Source organism: Eubalaena glacialis, chromosome 11, assembly GCF_028564815.1.
Source record: "Eubalaena glacialis isolate mEubGla1 chromosome 11, mEubGla1.1.hap2.+ XY, whole genome shotgun sequence".
Lineage (NCBI taxonomy): Eukaryota > Metazoa > Chordata > Mammalia > Artiodactyla > Balaenidae > Eubalaena > Eubalaena glacialis.
The window spans coordinates 715,885-735,319 of record NC_083726.1 but is presented as its reverse complement, the minus strand read 5'-3'; the positions used below and the strand labels follow the sequence as shown (position 1 = coordinate 735,319).

General features: G+C 48.8%; 1 protein-coding gene across 1 annotated transcript in view; it reads right to left on the bottom strand.

Annotated features, from left to right (window-relative positions):
• Positions 1-1,477: 1,477 nt before the first annotated feature.
• The window catches only part of TTLL8 (tubulin tyrosine ligase like 8), a 43,522-nt gene continuing 25,564 nt past the window's right edge, over positions 1,478-19,435 (bottom strand). Inside the window, exons 10-16 of the mRNA XM_061206025.1 lie at positions 7,608-7,756; positions 5,418-5,661; positions 3,019-3,454; positions 2,048-2,543; positions 1,840-1,977; positions 1,640-1,702; positions 1,478-1,566 (exon numbers count right to left, since the gene is read on the bottom strand). Coding sequence (XP_061062008.1) covers positions 1,478-1,566; positions 1,640-1,702; positions 1,840-1,977; positions 2,048-2,543; positions 3,019-3,454; positions 5,418-5,661; positions 7,608-7,756 — 1,615 coding nt within the window. The remainder of the gene's footprint in view (positions 1,567-1,639; positions 1,703-1,839; positions 1,978-2,047; positions 2,544-3,018; positions 3,455-5,417; positions 5,662-7,607; positions 7,757-19,435) is intronic.

Sequence of the window (19,435 nt, the reverse complement as noted above, 5' to 3'; positions counted from 1 at the left end):
CAAGTCAGCTCCAGGAACATTCAAGGCTGGAATGTATGAGCCACAGCAATGCTCCTAGAAGAAGAGGGCTTCACGACCTCAGGGTAAGGCCACAAGCCATAAAAATCACCAACTGTCGAGGAAAAGCTTGACCTATTGGAGTTTATTAAAATTAAGGTAGCTTTACATCCAAAGACACCATAAAGGAGTGAAAAGACAGATCACAAAGTGGCAGACAGTGTTTGCCACACAAATCAACTGAAAAAGGAGGAGAATCCAGAATAGATGGCTGTCACCCCTACAAATCAGCAAAAAAGATGTGCAATTCTAAGGACGATCGGACAAAAGATGTGCTTTTCAGGACAGGAGACCTAATTGGCCAACGCATGTCTGAAAATAGGCCATTTTATTAGTAAATAGGAAAATGCAAACGAGCGCCATCACTCCCTCCAGAGGCAAACAAGGTGCCCTGTCAACGCCAAGTATTGGCACCAATGGGAGCAATGGCCACAGTGTAGCCACGGTGTGACCACGGTCAAAGTGCAGTCCCTCTGGCCACGCTTGCAGTGCCCAGTGCACCAGGTTTAATACCCCACCCCCCGCCACCGCCAAGTTCATGTCCACTTGGAATCTGTGAATGTGACCTTATTTGCAGATGTAATCAAGGTAAGGTGAGGTCACCTTACTAGAGGAGGGTGGGACCCAATCCAACAACTGGTGTCCTTTTAAGAGGGAAATTTGGACACAGTGACACACTGAAGGAACACCGTGTGAAGCAGGGCAGAGATTGGAGTGACTCGTCTGTAAGCCAAGGAACACCGAGGACTGCCAGAGGCTGCCAGAAGCTGGAAGAGACAGGAAGTTTCTTCCCTACAGGCTCTGAGAGCTTGGCCCTGCCAACACCTTGGTTTTGGACTTCTGGCCTTCAGAAAAAATGTCTGTGGTTTAAGCCACCAAGTTTGCAGTACTCTGTTACAGCAGCTAATACACCTACTTAGGCAGAAGCTGTGTGCGGCCTGTTGACACCCACTCCTAGGAAGATGCCTGGGGGAAGCTGCACAGTGCATTACAGAAGAGAACCTGGAAATTGCCCCCATGGAGAGGCAAGCTGCTGACAGACCTTGCTGTGGGGCTGACAGACCTTGGTGCCAGACTGGACATGGGGTGAGGATGGCGGGCCGGACTGGAGGTGGCCTCCAAGGGCCCTGCCAGCTCTGAAAGCACACGCTCACCGTGCCTGGAGCTGGCAACTCTGGGGGGCGGTCCACACACGTGCTGATGCAACAGACATGCACTGAGCATCCGCTATGTGTCAGGCATGGCCCCAGGTGCAGGGGTGCACCAAGAGCCCCGCCCCTGAGAGCTTACGATCCATGGGGGCACAGACAGACAGGCAAAGAGGCTGTTAGGGCCAGGGAGAAAGAGAGACCAACAGACAGACACACTGAGAACCCGGGGGGGGGGGGTGGGCACAGCAGGTGCAGGTGTTCTGGCGAGTTCAGGGAGACAGGTGCACCTGGGGCAGAGCAGGTGGGGGCGTGGCCCTGGCTGGTGTCACTCTCTTGGCCACTGCTGGGTGCCAGACCACTGGAGACGGCACTGGGGTGCAGACACAGCCGGGCCACCCCTAGAGACGCGGGGCTGCTCCATACCTGCCTACCTGTGCTCGGAGGCCAAGCCCAGGCCAGGCTCCCGGGCCACGTGCGGCCCGCTCCATCAGAAGCTTCAGAAAACAGCGCAAGGGTCCAGGGATCGCCAGCCCACTCCTGCCTGCGGCACTTGGCGCCTATGCAGATCTCAAACTCAACGCCCCATTGGCGCCACACCCCACAGGGGAGAGACACGAAGGCTGTTACCCACCTGGTCCTGTGCAGGGGACCCGGCGCTCAGCAGGCCCCCCACTATCCCGACAACTGGCCGGGACCAGGATGGGGCCAGGGCGCCCTGAACCCTGCTCTGAGCTCAGGCCGGTGCCTGGACCAGAGGCCCCGCCCTGCCCTAGAGGACGCAGAGCAGGTAGCCCCAAGCAGAGCCGGGGCTCAGACGGGCACAAGCATGGCGCTGTTACCTGGTGGTCTGGGCGGCTGAAACTGAGCGCTCTCCGCTGTCTTCACGCTCGGCAGAAGGGACGGCAGCGGGTGCACATTTAATAAGTTTGGATCCAAGTGTTCGTCTGATTCGGCCTTGGAGAGAGCAGAGCTCAGGGCCTTATTGTCTAGGCGCTGAAAGGTACAGGTGGGGGGCTCTATCTTCCCGCCAGACTCCCTGTGGCCGCACTTTACTTTAGCACTTCTCTCCGCCAGCCTCTTTAAGGGCACAGGCAAGGTGCAAGGAAGTACCTTTCCATCTTTCAGTTTCAAGTCTTGCTGGAGAGCCATTCGTGGGGGTCCCGGAGCCAGGCCTGGCATGGCCGAGGGGCACCTCTCTCTTAGTGGATGAATGTCCAAGAGTGGAGATGCAAAGTCAAAGTTGGAGATGGGCGGCATCTGCTTCTTGGCTTTCCCCACACCCACCCCTTCCACGAAGAGGTCGGACCCCGGGAAGGGGGGCAGCGCCACTGCAGGCTGGGGAGGGAAGGATGAGGTGAGGGGTGCTGGCTGGCCCTTTCCTGGCCTGCCGGTCAGGTGTAAGGCCTCAGGGAGAAGCCCCGGCCACACTTCCTGATGGCTGGGCTGCCCACTGGGTGCCCCCTCCAGGGGGGCCAGGTTGCAGGGTTTTGCTGCCTGGCCTGCAGGAGGGCTCCTGGGGGAGCAGGCCCCCGGAAACACCCCTGAGGGAAGGCTGGATCTTCACCCCAGGAGGACGGAGGACACTGCAGATCGGAAAAGGAACAGCCTAGAGGGTCCTGGAGGCCACGGACATCCCGCCAGCCCAGCCAGAGGGCCCCCTGCCTGGTGGCCACAGAGTTGGGGTTGGCTGGGGAGGAGAGACTGGAAAGCTGGACGGCAAAGGCCAGCTGGGTGAGACCCCCCCCCCCGGGGCGTGGGGAGGGGCCACCCCGAGGTGGCCGGCGGGAGAGGGACGCCCCGCCCCCCTCACCTGTCTCCACAGCAGCTCGAAGTTGCCGACGTCGCAGTTTCGGTCGACCTTGCGGTCCACCACCACCTTGATGGTGTCCTCCTGCACCTGCGCGCAGAGCTGGGCCGTGACCGGCGTGGACGCGTGCATGGTGGGGCTAGAGTTGATCTCGATCAGCCAGGGCTTGAAGTCGCGCCCGAGGATGAAGTCGGCGCCGTACAGCTCGAAGCTGTTCTTCCGCGGGTCTACGTGGTCCTGGGCCACCTTCATGGTGTTGGTGATGGCCCTCTTCATGGACGGGTAGATGACGCTGCCCCACACGGCCCCGCGGCCCCTCCTCTGCAGGTACTCCTGGAACCGGGTGCTGGTCCACATGTTGTGATCCGGCAGCAGGGGGCTCCGGTCCTTGTCGTTCTTCAGGTGCTTCTGGATGGAGTTGTTGCACAGGTGGATGGCGCTGCGAGGCAAGGCCGCCGTCAGGGTCGGGGGCGGGCGCGCAGGTGTCTCTCCTCCCAGCGGGCGCCCTGGGACCCCACCCTGAGGCCCTGCCCAGACCCCGCCCCGAGGCTCCGCCCCCGAGACCCTGCCCCCGTGGGCCCTGACCCCGGCGCACCGCCGCTACAGGAGAGGTTCTGACGGGTTCCCTATCCTCCTAATCCTCCTAGGCAACCTCAGGACAGCCCTCCCATCCGGCCTGGGACCACCATGGGGTGGGGAGGGGAGGGCAGGGCAGAAGCCAGCCAGCCTGGGGCCACCAACTAGGGGCCTCCAGCAAGTACCACCCTCTGAGCCTGTTTCCCCACCTGTCCCTGGAGGAGAGCCGGAGCCCCCCAAGGCGAGAAAGATTCGCTAAGTGAAATTTACAATTAATTCGTTTATACTCTGGCATTGTTCTAAACAGGATTTAAATTGAATAGCATCTACTAGGAGATTATAAAATACATGGGTCCTGTTCAAAGTCATTTTCATTTAAACGTGTCCGTGGGCCTGGGGATTTGCCATCTTGTTCTGGGTGGTGATACCGCCCCTGTGACCATGAGGGAGCTGTACTCCCGTAAGACAGATACAAGAAACAAGATACAGGCACACTGAAGAGTTTTGGAAGCTGAAAACAGTGCTGTTAGGGAGCTGACACAGTTCGGAAACAATTTCAGAGAATCTCCTGTCAGCCTGGGGAGAGGGTTATGGTCCCGGATGGAGAAATGGCTCAGAGAGGGTAAGAGACCTGCCAGGCACACAGCTCACAGCTTGGCAGGGCCGGGCAGGCTGGAAGGGGCTCCGTGGGCTTCTCACTGACCCGTCAGCCCAGGACCCATCCTCCAGGCCCTCCTGGCTTGGTGGGGACAAATGTGTTCCTTGAGCTGCTGGCCAGGACTTGTCCCAGCTGCCTGCTCCTGCCAGGTGTGACTCCAGGTGTCACCTGCCAGGTGTGACCCCAGGTGTGGTCACAGCCCCCAGCTTGAGCACAGTGAACCCCCTCAAGGTCTCTGTTAAGCAACCTTCAGTCCTCGTGATATTGACGGGCTCCCCTGTAGCCCCCGCCAAGATGCCTAGGCACCCAGCGGGCACCCCGCGTGTGGTCACAAAGCAGAGCCACGGAGGCCCTCCATTTGGAAAGAGAGGTGGCAGTTATTCTCTCAAGAGAATGGCACGTTCTGAAGACTTCGCTGGTGGGCTCTCGTCCTGACACACACCCGGCCTGCCCGCTGTGGGACCCTGGTGGGCTTGGGTTCACCCACCCCAGGGCACCCACTCCTGCAGGTCTGAGCTGCTGCCCGGCACCCCCTGCACCCTGTATTGGGTACTGCTCACATCGTCTTGGCCCCTCCTAACCCCGCACAGCTGGGGTCATCCTCAGCGGACCCCTCAGGCCACCCTCACGTCCCACAGTCTGCCTCGTCGGGGAGCCGCCCCCCCACCTCCCCAGACACTCCAGCAGCTTCCCCGCCTGCACGATCCCCACCCAGGGCTCTGGGGGCTCACAAAGCGAAGGCCCTGCAGGGTCTACTGCAGGATTTGCGGGGCTGGTCCCCAGGAGCCTCCCAAAGGAGCCCTACCTGTCCCCTCCCTCCCCATGCTGAGGGGACCGAGAGAGCACGCAGAGCTGCACCCCGAGCCCGGCCCGTGTGGTCAGCGGAGGGGCACGGCCGGCCACCCAGCCTCCCCAGCAGAGGGTGCCTGGTGCCCACGAGCACATGGCAGACGGCGCTTTTAGGATTTTCTGGAGAAGATGCACATCCCATGGGGGCGCAAGGCACTGGCTCTGATGGGCAGGGGGCCTGGGTCCGCCTCTTGCAGAGGGAGGTCGAGTAGCCTCCCCAGGCCCGAGCACGACACAGCACCCCACCGGGCACACTGCCTCGCGCCCCAGGTGCTGGTGGGAGCCCACCCTCGATGGCACCTAGCTGACCCCCACTGACCTGTCCAGATTGTCGAGGGAGAAGCGCTGCGTCGAAAAGCGCAGGTAGCTCTCCTTGTAGAACCAGATGGTCAGCGGGTTCCAGTCGGTGACCAGGAACCACTGCCGGATGTCAAACTTGGTGTCGTAGACGAGCAGCGGCGCCTCGATGTACTTCTGTACCACCCACTTGTTGTCCTTGGCGGGCGCTTGGTCTGTAGCCACCAGCTCCAGGATCTCCTCCACGTGGTTCATGCACACTATGTCTGCAAGAGGCCGCCGCTCAGCCCCCAGCCCCAGAACAACGCCTGCCGTCCGGCGCCGGGGGTCTGCGCGGGAAAAGCTCTGCCCTCGGGGTCGAGGCCGCAGCCAGGGCAGCCCTCCAGGCTCACCCACCACAAGGCCGACCGCGGGGCTTCAGAGAGGACTGAGAATGGGGAAGGTCGGGGATGGGGACAGAGGCCCCGTGAAGAGGCAGCCAGCGAGCTGAGCACTGGCCCGGGTATGGGGGGAGCAGGGAAGCAGGGCGGGCTCTGCAGCCTCAGGAAATCAGCAGGCGGGGTGATGGGCGGCTCCAAGGGCTGGTGAGGCCTCACACCCAGGGCGACTGGACAAGTGGGGGTGAACAGGGCGGGGTTGGGGTGCATGACTCTTCCCCCACGTCTGCACCCCTCCACTTTACAGGAGGGTTTGCATGCCCCAAAGTTAAGCCGTGTGACTGGTGGTGACCAGTGACATCTGAGCCAAAGTGACGTGCATTTCCCTGGGCTGCAACGTTTAATGTCACTGACAGAACCCCCCCCAGCCCTCTCTTTCTCTGCCGTGACACCCCGGAAGCCTGAACTGTGTCACAAGATGGTGGGGGGACTCGCCATCCTCCCTGCCAACCTGCGATGGACAAGCGTGAGGAGAGGCCGAGATGCGGGGCGGTCTGGCTCTCCTGGCCGGCACGGGGTGGGGGGGTGCCACTTGCGAGGCCCAGGGGCAGTGACAGCACGGGGCACGAGGGAGCTCTCCTCACAAAACACAGGACCCCGCTCTTCAGTTACAGCAAGTGGATACCTTGCCATCTTGAGACCAAAGTCCAGAACGAAGCTGCAAACCCCTGGGCCAAGAGCAGACGGGGGCACTGGGTTGGGGGTCAGGCGGTGGGAGCACAGCCAGTGACCAAGCACAATGGCGTGCACTCGGTTTTGAACAGGTGGGTTTGAGGTGCCTGTGGAGCGTCCCCGGGGATGCAGTGTCGGCTTTGGGTGGAAGGTCTGGGCTCAGGAGAGAGCCCAGGGGGGGACACTGGCCCGGCCCAGAAGGGTGCTTGCTGAGAGCAGGCAGAAGCTCAGGAAAGAGAATGTTTCAGGACATCCTGAATGCAGGATATCCAGGACCGAATGCAGGAATGTCACAAATTAATAAAGCTTTTTTAAAAATCACATAAAAAGTAACCACTTATGAATTTACAACAACAATAAAACCCCTCAAATAACTCAAGGGGCAAATAGAATATGCAAACAAAAGGTAAGGTCTATTAAGATACTCAGGGAAAAGAGAACATCATATAACATAAACAAGAGGATGCAGGGAAGGCTGTATTCGGAGGACATTTCCATAGCCTGAAAGCTTCTACGGTTGCACAAGGATGTTTGGGGAATAAATAAGCTTAGCATTTAAGTCAGCACCAAGAGGGAACAATCCCTCACAGGAAAATTGAAAAAATGCAACCAAAAGTTGGTTCTTTGGAAACACTCATAAGATTGGAAAATCACCTTGAAATCCTGCTTTTAAATGAAGAACCCACAGTATGTGACGCAAAGAGAAGTAGAAAACCTGAGCCGGGGTCACCAGGGACAGAGCTCACAGGGCACTCAGGATGTGCCTGCAAGAGGCCAGTGCCTCTGGGGGTTTTATAACCACCCTGGGCCCAGGGCCCCCACTGCTGCTGGATGCGGAGTCCTCATTCAATTGCAGTGGCTGGCGAGTGAGCAAATACGAAAAAGAAAACTACAGACAGTCTAACTGAGGACTAGAGATGGAACTTCCTAATTAATCCTAATTACTTAGCAAAACTTGGAACAGCAGCCATGAAGACCAGGGTCACTGGGACGCCCGCTCCCCGGGACCCGCGAGTCCTGAGCCCCCCAGGGGGCCTGGCACCCAGCCCCACCCCCGCCGCCACGGCTGGCTGTCCCCGCAGGGCGCCCCGCTCGGGACTCACCTCGGCCCCGGGACTTGGCCGCGGGCTTTACGATCCAGATGTTCCGAAGCCCGTCGATCTCCGTCTGAGGGTTCACAGAGGTGATTTTGTTCAGCAGAGCTTGGCACTGCGGAAAGTAATTTCTTGAATTGGAGATGAACGCCTCGCCGCTACAAAGCAAGATCCAGAAAGCCCGTGAGACTCCGAGGGCGGTGCCCAGGTGCCAGCAAGTGGCCGCCCGAGGAAAGGGCGAGGGGCAGGCGCAGAGCATCCTGCTGCCCGCCCGACGGGTGCCCGGGAACGTGGCCTGTAGGGTCGTGGGGACCCCCGATTTGAGGACACCCCGGGGCGCTGTGCCTGGGCCCAGAAAAGGGGCCAGGAGATGAAGGCCAGGGTCCTTGTGCCGGACCCAAGTCAGGGTGGCCCTTGCAGGCCCGTGTGGGAGAGCCGAACTGCCCACACCGGCAGCACCCAGGGTCCTGCAGCTCACGCAGGCTGGATGCCAGCTTAGTGTCCCGTGGGCTTGACTGCCAGATTGGCCATGGGGCCACCCCAGGAAGCCACAATAACTTAAGGGAATAAGGCAGGCAGACGGCATAGCTGTCTGGGTGGGTTCAGAGCTCGGTTGCTGGTGCGTCCCTGAAGCCTGGGACTGGGAAACCCACGCCCGGGCCACGTTGCAACCCCACGCGAGGGTGGACTGCCGCAGAGGGCACTACGCTGGGCTCCGAGGCCACCTGCCACCACCGGCGGGGATGGCCCTGGCTCGGGGAGAAAGCTTTCTGGGACACGGACGTCTGTGCACAATGCTGTGCCCACCCTGCTGGGAATGGGGGGCAACAGGGAGGGAGAAGCGATGAGTGGGGTCCCTGATGGTGGGGTGAGGCCCCCATACCGAGGAGCCGAGTTTGGGGCATGAGAAAGCAGGCGCCCCCTTTGGTGCAGGGAACGTGGGTGACGGGTCAGACAGGGCCTCGCCCCCTGGTTCTAACAGGACACACAGAAGGGGAGCCCCCAGAGCCCCCTGGCCCACCTTGGCGGTGCACACGCTCTACCTGACCCCAGGGAGAAGACAGGACCTGGCGGAAGCAGGTGTGAGTCCCGAGCTGTCTGTAACCCTCCCGTCCGGCAGCAGAGACCGGCCCGGATGCCGTGCGAAATGAGGCAGGTCCCCGAGAGCCCAGCCTGATGGCCAGGGGCAGAGCTGCCCAGGAGACCAGCAAACGCAATCTCCACTTGGGCTCAGAAAGAAGACAGGGGTTGATCTTCCCTCGGGGAAGGGTCCCCACAGTCTCCCCAGGGCGTCCAAGCCCTGGGGCTCGGAACGAGGCCTCAGCCCCTCGCAGCGGCATCCAGGCAGGATGGAGTCCCCTGTGAGTTTGTGCATCACAATAGGAAAACTGTCGCTTCCCCCTGGGGGCAGAGGACGGTCGGGAGGAGGCGGGACCCCAGCCTAAGGTGGAGGCCTGGCCAAGCTCCCGGTCCCAGACACCCCCATAGTCGCCAGAGAACAAGCACTCTCCCCCCAGATGCTGATGATAAGAAAGAAAGGGACACAGCACCTACCCTTCTGGTCCTGACGACACGCACACCCCGCGTGGGGACCCCGGGCGCCTCAACAAGGAAGGAACAGGGACAGACCGAGCTAACCGCCCTCTGGTTCCCTGACGAGCTTCCTAGCTCGGAAGGTGCCACAGCGGCCCTTGCGGGGTCTTCTGCTGCCACCCCTGGTTACACCTGGGACTTCGAGCCAAGGGCACAGCCCTGCTGGGAGAGCTGACCATTCTCGCACAGGTACTCTCATGCAGGTGCCACCCGGGTCCAGATGCAAACACTTCCAACCCCTCAAAATGTTGCCCTGGAGACCACATCGGCCAGACCCCTCTGCCTCTGACCTGTTCTCCCCACCCCTGTGTGGACGCCTCCTGCCACTGAACTTCACACCAGTGGCTCGTTCAGTCAACAGAACGACGTTGAGAGCCACGTGTGGTGTTGCAGGCGTCAGCAGCGAGTTCTCCACACCGTTGGTGGTTTCCAGGTTATGAATGAAGACCCTCTGCAGATGTGTTTTCATTTCTCTTGGACAAACGCCCCAAGCACGGCAGAGCTGGGTCATAGGGTATGTAGATGCCTCAATTTATACGAAACGCCTGAGGCTTTTCTAGACAAGGCTGCACCGATTTCCAGACACCCCCGCGCCCCCACCCCAGCAGCAGATTAAGGCTGCAGCCGCTCCACATCTCAGCTGACCTTTCAGCCGTTCTTGTGGGTGTGCAGTGGCATCTCTGTGGTTTTAATTCACCCGTGAATTATGAATTCAGTGATGCTAAGCGTCTCTTCATGTGCTGATTGGCCATTTGCTGTCTTCTTATGTGACAGTTCCAATGAGATTGTTTCTCTTACTGATTTATGGGCGTTCTTTAAAGATCCTAGATCCGAGACCTCTGTTGGATATACGTGTTGTAAATATGTTCCTCCAGTTTGTGGCCTGTCTTTTCATTCTCTTTGTAGTGTTTTTTGATAAACAGAGTTCTTAATGTCAATAAAGTACAATTTATCAACTTTTAAATTATGATTAGTGCTTTTAGAGAACTATTTAAGACACCTTTGCCTTCCTTGTCGTCATGAAGACACACTCCAACGTTTTACTGTTTTTTAAACTTTCACATATCACATGCCACATCTCACATTAATTATTGTGTATTTGTGAGTCAGGATTCAAGGTACACTTTCTTTTTATAAGGATACTAATTGCTCAAGCACCATTTAGTGGAGAGACTAACCCTTCCTCACTGAACTGCAGTGGCACCTTGATCATAAGTGATCAGACATGTGAGGAGCTATGTCTACACTCTCCAGTGACATTGGCCTATTTACCTACCTTATCCCCAAACCACACTGTCTTAATTGTTGTAGATTTACAGTTTGTCTTCAAATATGGAGCATAAGTCCTCTAATTTCGTTTTTCTTAATCAAGGTTGTCTTGGTTTTTCGTAAATCATTTATATTTCCAAATAAATTTCAGAATCAGTTTGTCAGCTCCTCCCATCACCCACCACCAAAAACAATCCCTGCATGGATTTTGATGGGGATTACAATGAATCTATAGATTAGTTTGGGAAAAACAAACATCTCTATACCACTGAGTCTTCTAATTCATGAATGTGGTTTTATACACACACACATACACACACGACACACACACATACTTATTGGGTCTTTAGTTTCTCTGTATAGTTTTATAATTTTCAGTTTAGGGTTTTCCTAGCATTTTGTTATATTTTTTCTGGATATTTGTAGGGTTTTGATGTTATTATAAATTTCATTTTTAAAATTTCATTTTATGATTGTTACAGTACACAGAAATACAGTGGACTTTTGTATATTGACCTGTTACCTAGTGACCTTGCTAAACTGACTTAATTATGATACTTTCTTTATGATTGTTAAAATTTTCTATGTGCACAATTAGGTCATCAGTAAGTAAAGAGTTTTATGTCTTCCTTTCTGATTTTATGCCTTTTCTCTCTTTTTCTTGTACTATTAAACTCAACAGATTGTTCAGTCAGTACTGACTAGACGTCATGATAGTGGGAATTTTTGTTTCATTCTGATTTCTAGGGGAACACTTTCAGTTCATAACCATTAAGAAATACATTAGCTTTAGGATTTTTGTAGATAAACTTTATCAAATTAAGGAGGTTTCTTTCTTTTCCTAGTTTGTTAAAAACAACAACAAAACTTAACATGGACACGTTGAATTCCATCAGTGTTTTGCATCTATTGAGATGCTCATACAGTTTTTCTTCTTTATTCTGTAAACATGACGAAATTTACCAATTTACTTTTTTTTCCAAAAATGTTATTGTGGTAAAATACATACAACATTAAATTTACTACCTTAAATATTTTTAAGCGTACAGTTTAGTGGCATTAATACACTCACGTTGTGCAAACATCACCACCATCATCTTGTAACTGAAACTCTGTACCCATTAACTCCTAGCCCCTGGCAACCACCATTCTACTTTCTGTCTCTGTAATTTTGATGACTCTGAGTACCTCATATGAGTGGAATCATACATTATTTATCTTTTTGTGTCTGGCTTATTTCACGCATTATAATGTTCTCAAGGTCCATCCACGTTGTAGCATTTGATAGAACTTCCTTCCTTTTAAGGTTGAAGAATATGCCACTGATCAACTTTTGAATGTTAGACCAATCTTGAGTTCCTGGAACTCAAGACTGGAAATGGAGAAATAAAATTGTTTTCTACAATGACATAGCCTGTATGTAGAAAATTCTAAGGAACACACACACACACACACACACACACACACACACACACTGCAAACTATTAGAACTAATAAATGAGTTCAGCAAAAGTCACAGTTACAAGATCAATATACAAAAATCAATTGCATTTCTATATGCTACCAACAAAAATCCTAAAATTAAAATTAAGAAATTAATTCCATTCATAATAGTATTAAAAATAATAAAACATACAGGAATAAATTTAGCAAGAGAAGTATAAATTTTGAACTCTGAAAACTATAAAACATTGTTGCTACACATTTTAAAAGTCCTAAACAAGTGGAGAAACATTCTATATCTATGGATTGGAAGACTCAGTATTATTAAAAACCAGAAAATACAACCCATAGAGACAGAAAAAGATTAGTGGCTGGAAAGGACTGGGGCTGTGAACAAAGAGTGACTGAAGATGGGAACAAGGGAATTTTATGGGGTGATGGACATGTCCTAATACTGGATTGCGGCTTTATACAACTTTGTGAATTTACTAAAAATCATTGAATTGTACATTTACAATTAATGGAGTCTATGGCATTCAAATTATAACTCAATAAATGTATTTTAAAAGTTGAACTGGAAGAAGTGGAAAAAATTGGATTCCTCCTGTATGATTACGAAGGTCTATGGTGGCAAAGACTGTCCTGCTGTGAACAGGCCAGACTGTTTGCTGATGAAGGGGTTAGTTCCATTTCAATTACATTAATGCTACTCTGATTTATGACAAGGCCATACAGTGGGAAAAGAAATACTTTTCAATAAATTATAAGTCATTTCCAATATTCATATGGAAAAATACATCTTGATACCTACCAAACACCATACAAGAAAATCAACTCCAAACGGGCATGTGTAAAAATATATGAAAGGTAAAATAATCAATATTTTAGAAGAAAACATAGGAGTATAAATTCATGACTTGGAAACAGCAAGGACTTTTTGAATAGTATTATAAAACATCAATCATGAAGAGAAACTAAGATAATTGGACTCTATTATGACTAAAGATTTTCACTCTATCAAAACACATCTTTAAGAGAATGAAAAAAATCCACAGAATGGGAGACAATAGAAGGATGGGCAAGAAACTTCAATAGTGAATTCACAAAAGAGCATATCCACATGGCTAATAAACATGAAAAGATGATAAACTGCACTAGTTACCAGGGCAATGAATCTAGAAGAATTCATATGTGAGAATAAATAGAAAATTTCTGGAAAAGAGAGTAAAGAGAATGGACTATTTCTACCATGAATTAAATCATAAATATACAGTAATTAAAAATGTACAGTACTATTACTAGGGTAAAAGATAGCAAGGTCAGTGGAAGAGAATATATAGTTTAGAATTAGACTCAAAGATATTAGAAAGACTGTCATGATGATGATGAGAGATGAGACCAGTGTAAGAGACATGTGGGACACAGTCTAACATATGTGTAATTGGAATCCCAGACAAAAGTTAGAGAAAGAATGGGGCAGAAGCAATATCGGAAAAATTAATGGCCAAGAATTTTCCAAATTTGATGGGAAGTTCCAACTAACAGATAAAATAAGTCCCACAAACCCAAAGCAGGATAAATACAAAGAAAACTGCTCCTAAAAGCATTGTAACAAAACTGTTGAAAACCAAAGATAAAAAGAAGATCTTAAAGCACCCAGATAAAGACACTACCTTCAAAGAACAAAAACAATACTACAGATGATTTGTAAATAAAAATTATGAAAGCCAGAAGATGATAGAATAATATCTTAAAATGCAAAAGCAACAAAAACCTCTGCAAAGCTAGAATTTTATTCAGGTGAAAATATCTTTTGAAAATGAATGTAAGGACTTCCCTGGTGGTGCAGTGTTTAAGAATTCACCTGCCAATGCAGGGGACACGGGTTCAAGCCCTGGTCCAGGAAGATTCCACATGGCATAGAGCAACTAAGCCCGTGTGCCACAACTACTGACCCCACGTGCCACAACTACTGAAGCCCACACACCTAGAGCCCATGCTCCACAACAAGAGAAGCCACCGCGATGAAAAGCCCATGCACCGCAACGAAGAGTAGCCCCTGCTCACCGCAACTAGAGAAAGCCCGCGCAGCAGTGAAGACCCAATGCAGCCCAAAAATTAATTAATTAATTAATTAATTTTTAAAAATGCTTAACTTTAAAAAAAAATGTAAAATTCTACTTCTTCTTCAGACAAAATAATCAGAGAGTTCTTAACCAACAGATTGTCACTAGAAGAAATACTGAAAGACGTTTTTTAGGATGAAAGAAAATAATAATGAAACTGCAGAGATGAATGAAGGTCCCTTAAAAAGGTTAATATGTAGGAAAATACAAAATTTCTGACTATTTAAAGCAATAATAAATACCTCACATGTAATTAAAACATGTGTAGAAGGGAGGATTCTGGGAAGATGGCAGAATATGAAGCACCAGGAATCTGTCTCCCCACCTAGACAACAATTGCACTGGCAGAATCTCATGTAACTATTTTGGGACTCTGGAGTCTACTAAAGGTGTGCAACCTCCGAGGGAAGCCTTAGACCGTAAATTGAAGTTAATTTTGGTCAATGCCAGCTCTTAGCACCGTAGCAGCTCCCCATCCCCCACCCCCGTGGCAGGCAGCTGTGCATGGGTCCTGGAGCAGCTTGCACACAGCTTGCAGCAGCCAGGGCAGGGAAAGAAAGGACCCTGTCCTCCAGATATTGGGGATCTGTGCTCTGATCACTGATTGTTCCTCCTGATGACAAATAAGACAGGCAGCCATTACTGCTGGACCTCCCCTGCAGTGTTATAAGCCCTACCCCCTCCAGCTGAAGTGCCTTCCAGGGGATGTAAAGGGCCAGCACCATTCCCTCCCCTTCCCTTTATTCTTCTTCCCTTTTGGAGAGCCAGACATTAAAAGACCAGGACATTTAAAAACAACTGCATATAAAGGGAAAATTAGAAAGTGACTGTGCATGCCCAGAGAAAGGCATAGAAAAGACCTAAGAAGACCTTAAATTTACACCTCAGGCACAGAGACAGACTACAGAAATCAAAAAACCAAAAACAATAAACAGAAACAATAACATGAAACAGCAAACCCTGGAGAAGGAGGAGAATCTGATTTCCAGAGTTTCCAGCTCGCCACAACTAGAGAAAGCCCGTGCAGCAACGAAGACCCAACACAGCCAGAAATAAACTAAATAAAATAAATTTATTAAAAAAAAATTTAGCTGTAAAAAAAAAAGAAGTCCCTTCTTATCAGTTATTATTTTTAATGTAAGTGGATTAAACTCTCCAATCAAAAGACATAGATCTGCAGAATGAATTAAAAACACATGATCCAACCATATGCTATCTAGAAGAGACTCACTTTAGATCTAAAGACACAAATAGACTGAAAGTAAAAGGATGGAAAAGATATTCCATGCAAACAGTAACTAAAGAGAGGAGATGTGGCTATACTAATATCAGACAAAATAGACTTGCAGTCAAACAGGTTACCAGAGATAAAGAAGGACATAATATATGAATAAAGGTTATATCTTCTTCAGCAAGAAGACATAACAATTATAAAAATTTATGCATCTAATGACAGACCATCAAAATACATGAAGTAGAAACTGACAGAATTGAAGGGAGAAATAGACAGTTCTACAATAACTGGAGACTTCAATACCCCACACTCTCAATAATGAATAAAGGAGCAAGATGGAAGATACGGAAATAGATGACTTAACACAGTAAATCAACTAGATCTAACAGAAACATACAGAACACGCCACCCAACAACAACATACACATCGTTCTTAAGTGCACATGAGACATTCTCCAAGACAGACCATAAGTTAGGCCACAAATTAACTCTTAATAGGTTCAAAAAGATAGATATCATACAAAGTATCCTCTCTGATCACAACGAGATGAAGTTAGAAATCAATGACAGAAGCACAACTGGAAAATTCACAAATCTGTGGAAATTCAACAACACTTTCTTAAACAACCAATGGATAAAAGTAGACACCACAAGGGAAATTAGAAAATACTTAGAGATAGGAACTTCCCTGGTGGCGCAGCGGTTAAGAATCCACCTGCCAGAAGACCTAAATAGACATTTCTCCAAAGAAGATATACAGATTGCCAACAGACACATGAAAGAATGCTCAACATCATTAATCATTAGAGAAATGCAAATCAAAACTACAATGAGGTATCATCTCACACCGGTCAGAATGGCCATCATCAAAAAATCTACAAACAATAAATGCTGGAGAGGGTGTGGAGAAAAGGGAACACTCTTGCACTGTTGGTGGGAATGTAAATTGATACAGCCACTATGGAGAACAGTATGGAGGTTCCTTAAAAAACTAAAAATAGAACTACCATACAACCCAGCAATCCCACTACTGGGCATATACCCTGAGAAAACCATAATTCAGAAAGAGTCATGTACCAAAATATTCATTGCAGCTCTGTTTACAATAGCCAGGACATGGAAGCAACCTAGGTGTCCATCATCGGATGAATGGATAAAGAAGATGTGGCACACATATACAATGGAATATTACTCAGCCATAAAAAGAAATGAAATGGAGGTGTTTGTAATGAGGTGGATGGAGTTACAGTCTGTCATACAGAGTGAAGTAAGTCAGAAAGAGAAAAAGAAATACAGTATGCTAACACATATATATGGAATCTAAGGAAAAAAAAAAAAAAGGTCTTGAAGAACCTAGTGGCAAGATGGGAATAAAGACACAGACCTACTAGAGAATGGACTTGAGGATATGGGGAGGGGGAGGGGTGAGATGTGACAGGGTGAGAGAGTGTCATGGACATATATACACTACCAAATGTAAAATAGATAGCTAGTGGGAAGCAGCCGCATAGCACAGGGAGATCAGCTCGGTGCTTTGTGACCACCTAGAGGGGTGGGATAGGGAGGGTGGGAGGGAGGGAGATGCAAGAGGGAAGAGATATGGGAACATATGTATATGTATAACTGATTCACTTTGTTATAAAGCAGAAGCTAACACACCATTGTAAAGCAATTATACTTCAATAAAGATGTTTAAAAAAAAAAAAAAAAAAGAATCCACCTGCCAATGCAGGGGACATGGGTTCAAGCCCTGGTCTGGGAAGATCCCAAATGCCGCGAAGCAACTAAGCCCGTGTGCCACAACTACCGAGCCTGCGTTCTGGAGCCTGAGAGCCACAACTACTGAGCCCGTGCGCCTAGAGCCCCGGCTACGTGACAAGACAGGCCACCACAATGAGAAGCCCGTGCACTGCAATGAAGACCCAGTGCAGTCAAAACTAAATAAATAAATAAATAAATTTTAAAGAAAAAAGAAAATACTTAGAGATAAATGAAAATTAAAACACAACATGTCAAAACTTATGGGATGTAGTGAAAACAGTACCAAGGGGAAAATGTAGAGCTATAAAGGCTTACATTAAAAAATGAGAAAAATCTCAAACCAATAACCTAACTTTACAGCTTAAGAAACTAGAAAAAGAAGAAGAACAAACTAAACCCAAAGCTAGCAGGAGGAAGGAATAATAAAGATTAGAGCAGAATTAATCAAAATAGAAAAACAATAGAGGAAATGAATAAAACCAAAAGTTGGTTCATTGAAAAGATCAACAAAGTAGATGAACTTTTAGCTAGATGGACTAAGGAAAAAACAGAGAAAACTCAAATTACTAAAATCAAAAATGATATTAGGGACATTACTACTGATTTTACAAAACTAAAAAAAGATTATAAGAGAGTACTATGGACAGTTGTACACCAACAAACTGGATAACTTAGATGAAATACACAAATTTCCAGAAACACAAAACCTACCAAGACTAAATCATGAGGACACAGAAAATATGAATAGACCTATAACAACTAAGGGGCTTGAGTCAGTAATCAAAACTCTCCCAACAAAGAAATGCCCTAGACGTGATGGCTTTACTGGTGAAATCTACCAAACATTTAAAGAAGAGCTAATACAAGTCCTTCTCAAACTTTTCCCCAAAATTGAACAGCTAATAAATGAATTCATTAAAGTAGCAGAATACAAAGTCACCACGCAAAAATCAGTTGCATTTCTATTTCTCTTTTTAATTCTGTGATTGTTTTATATATTCTGATGCAGTATTCACTACATCCAAGTCCAGATTGTTTTGATTCCTTTGATTGGATTCTTTTATTATGAAATACCCTCTTTACGTCTATTAATACCTCAAATACAGTTGGAGATTTTAACTAGGCTCTCTCAGTATCTCAGAGAACAAGCAGGCAAAATAATCAGTAAGGATATAGATTTGAATAACTAACTTGACTTAATTGACACTTTTAATAACACACCACCTAGCAATGCAGATACACACTGTATTCAAGTGTACATGAAACAGTTACCAAAACAGATCAGTGCTGATCAGGGCTGAAAGCAAGTTCCACCAAAATTCATGTTTATTTTTTATTCACAGTGAATATCTGTATACAAAAAAAGAACCTTGATCCATATCTCTTATCTTACACAAAAGTTAAGATTAATTAATCATGAAAAGCTAAAAGTGAACGGAAAAACGTAAAACATGTAGAAGAAATCATAGGGGAACATCTTCATGACCTTGAATAGTCAAAGATTTCTTAACCAGCACTCGACCTACCATAATAGGGAAAAAATGAAAACAGTGGACCTCATCAAGAAATTCCATTGAAAGGTAAAAAGACAAGTCATGCACTGGGAGAAGGTATGCTTAATGCACATCTCCAACAAAGGACTTGGTGACGAATATGTAGAGAACTCTTAGAAATCAACTTTATAAACAGAGAACCAACCTCTTTCTCTTTAATGATCAAAAGATTTGAATAAGCACTTCGCGAGAGAACATAGCCAAATGGCCAGTAAGCATATGAAACTATGTTCATCACCATCGGTCATCAGAGAAACTCAAACTAAGACCACAATGAGACGACGAAGAAGGGAAAATGAAAAAGTGTGACAATGCCGAGGGCTGTCCACGGCGCGGGGAGTGGGGTGCATGGACACGTATCACGGCTGGCTTATGAAGCTGCAGAGCCACTCTGGGAATTGTTTAAAACTGGCGGTGTCCCACCTGCCCATCCACAGCGGAAGGAGTAAGGGCTCTGTGGTCTATTGAAAGGATGGGATTCCGCACAGCGACAGAAAAGAATGAGCTTCTGCACCAACTTGGATAAATCTCATCGGTCTTGTGTTGAGCAGAAGTCACAGATGAGACAGCCCGGCCTGTGTGATTCCATGAATAGGAGATTCCACAGCAACATTGGTGGAGGCGGTGCGAATCAGAGGAGGTGTGGCCTCGGTGGGGTCCTGCCTGGGAAGGGTTACCAGGGGGATTGGGGGGCTGGGAATGTCCTTTACCTTGATCTGGGCGGTGGCTACACCGTGAGCACATAGGCAGACTTTCATCCACCTGGAGAAATACCATCAGCACATGGCATGCCCTTTACTGTATTTACATCCAATAAAAAAGAAGATACTTGATCCGAAGAAGGAAAGGAGTAAAACA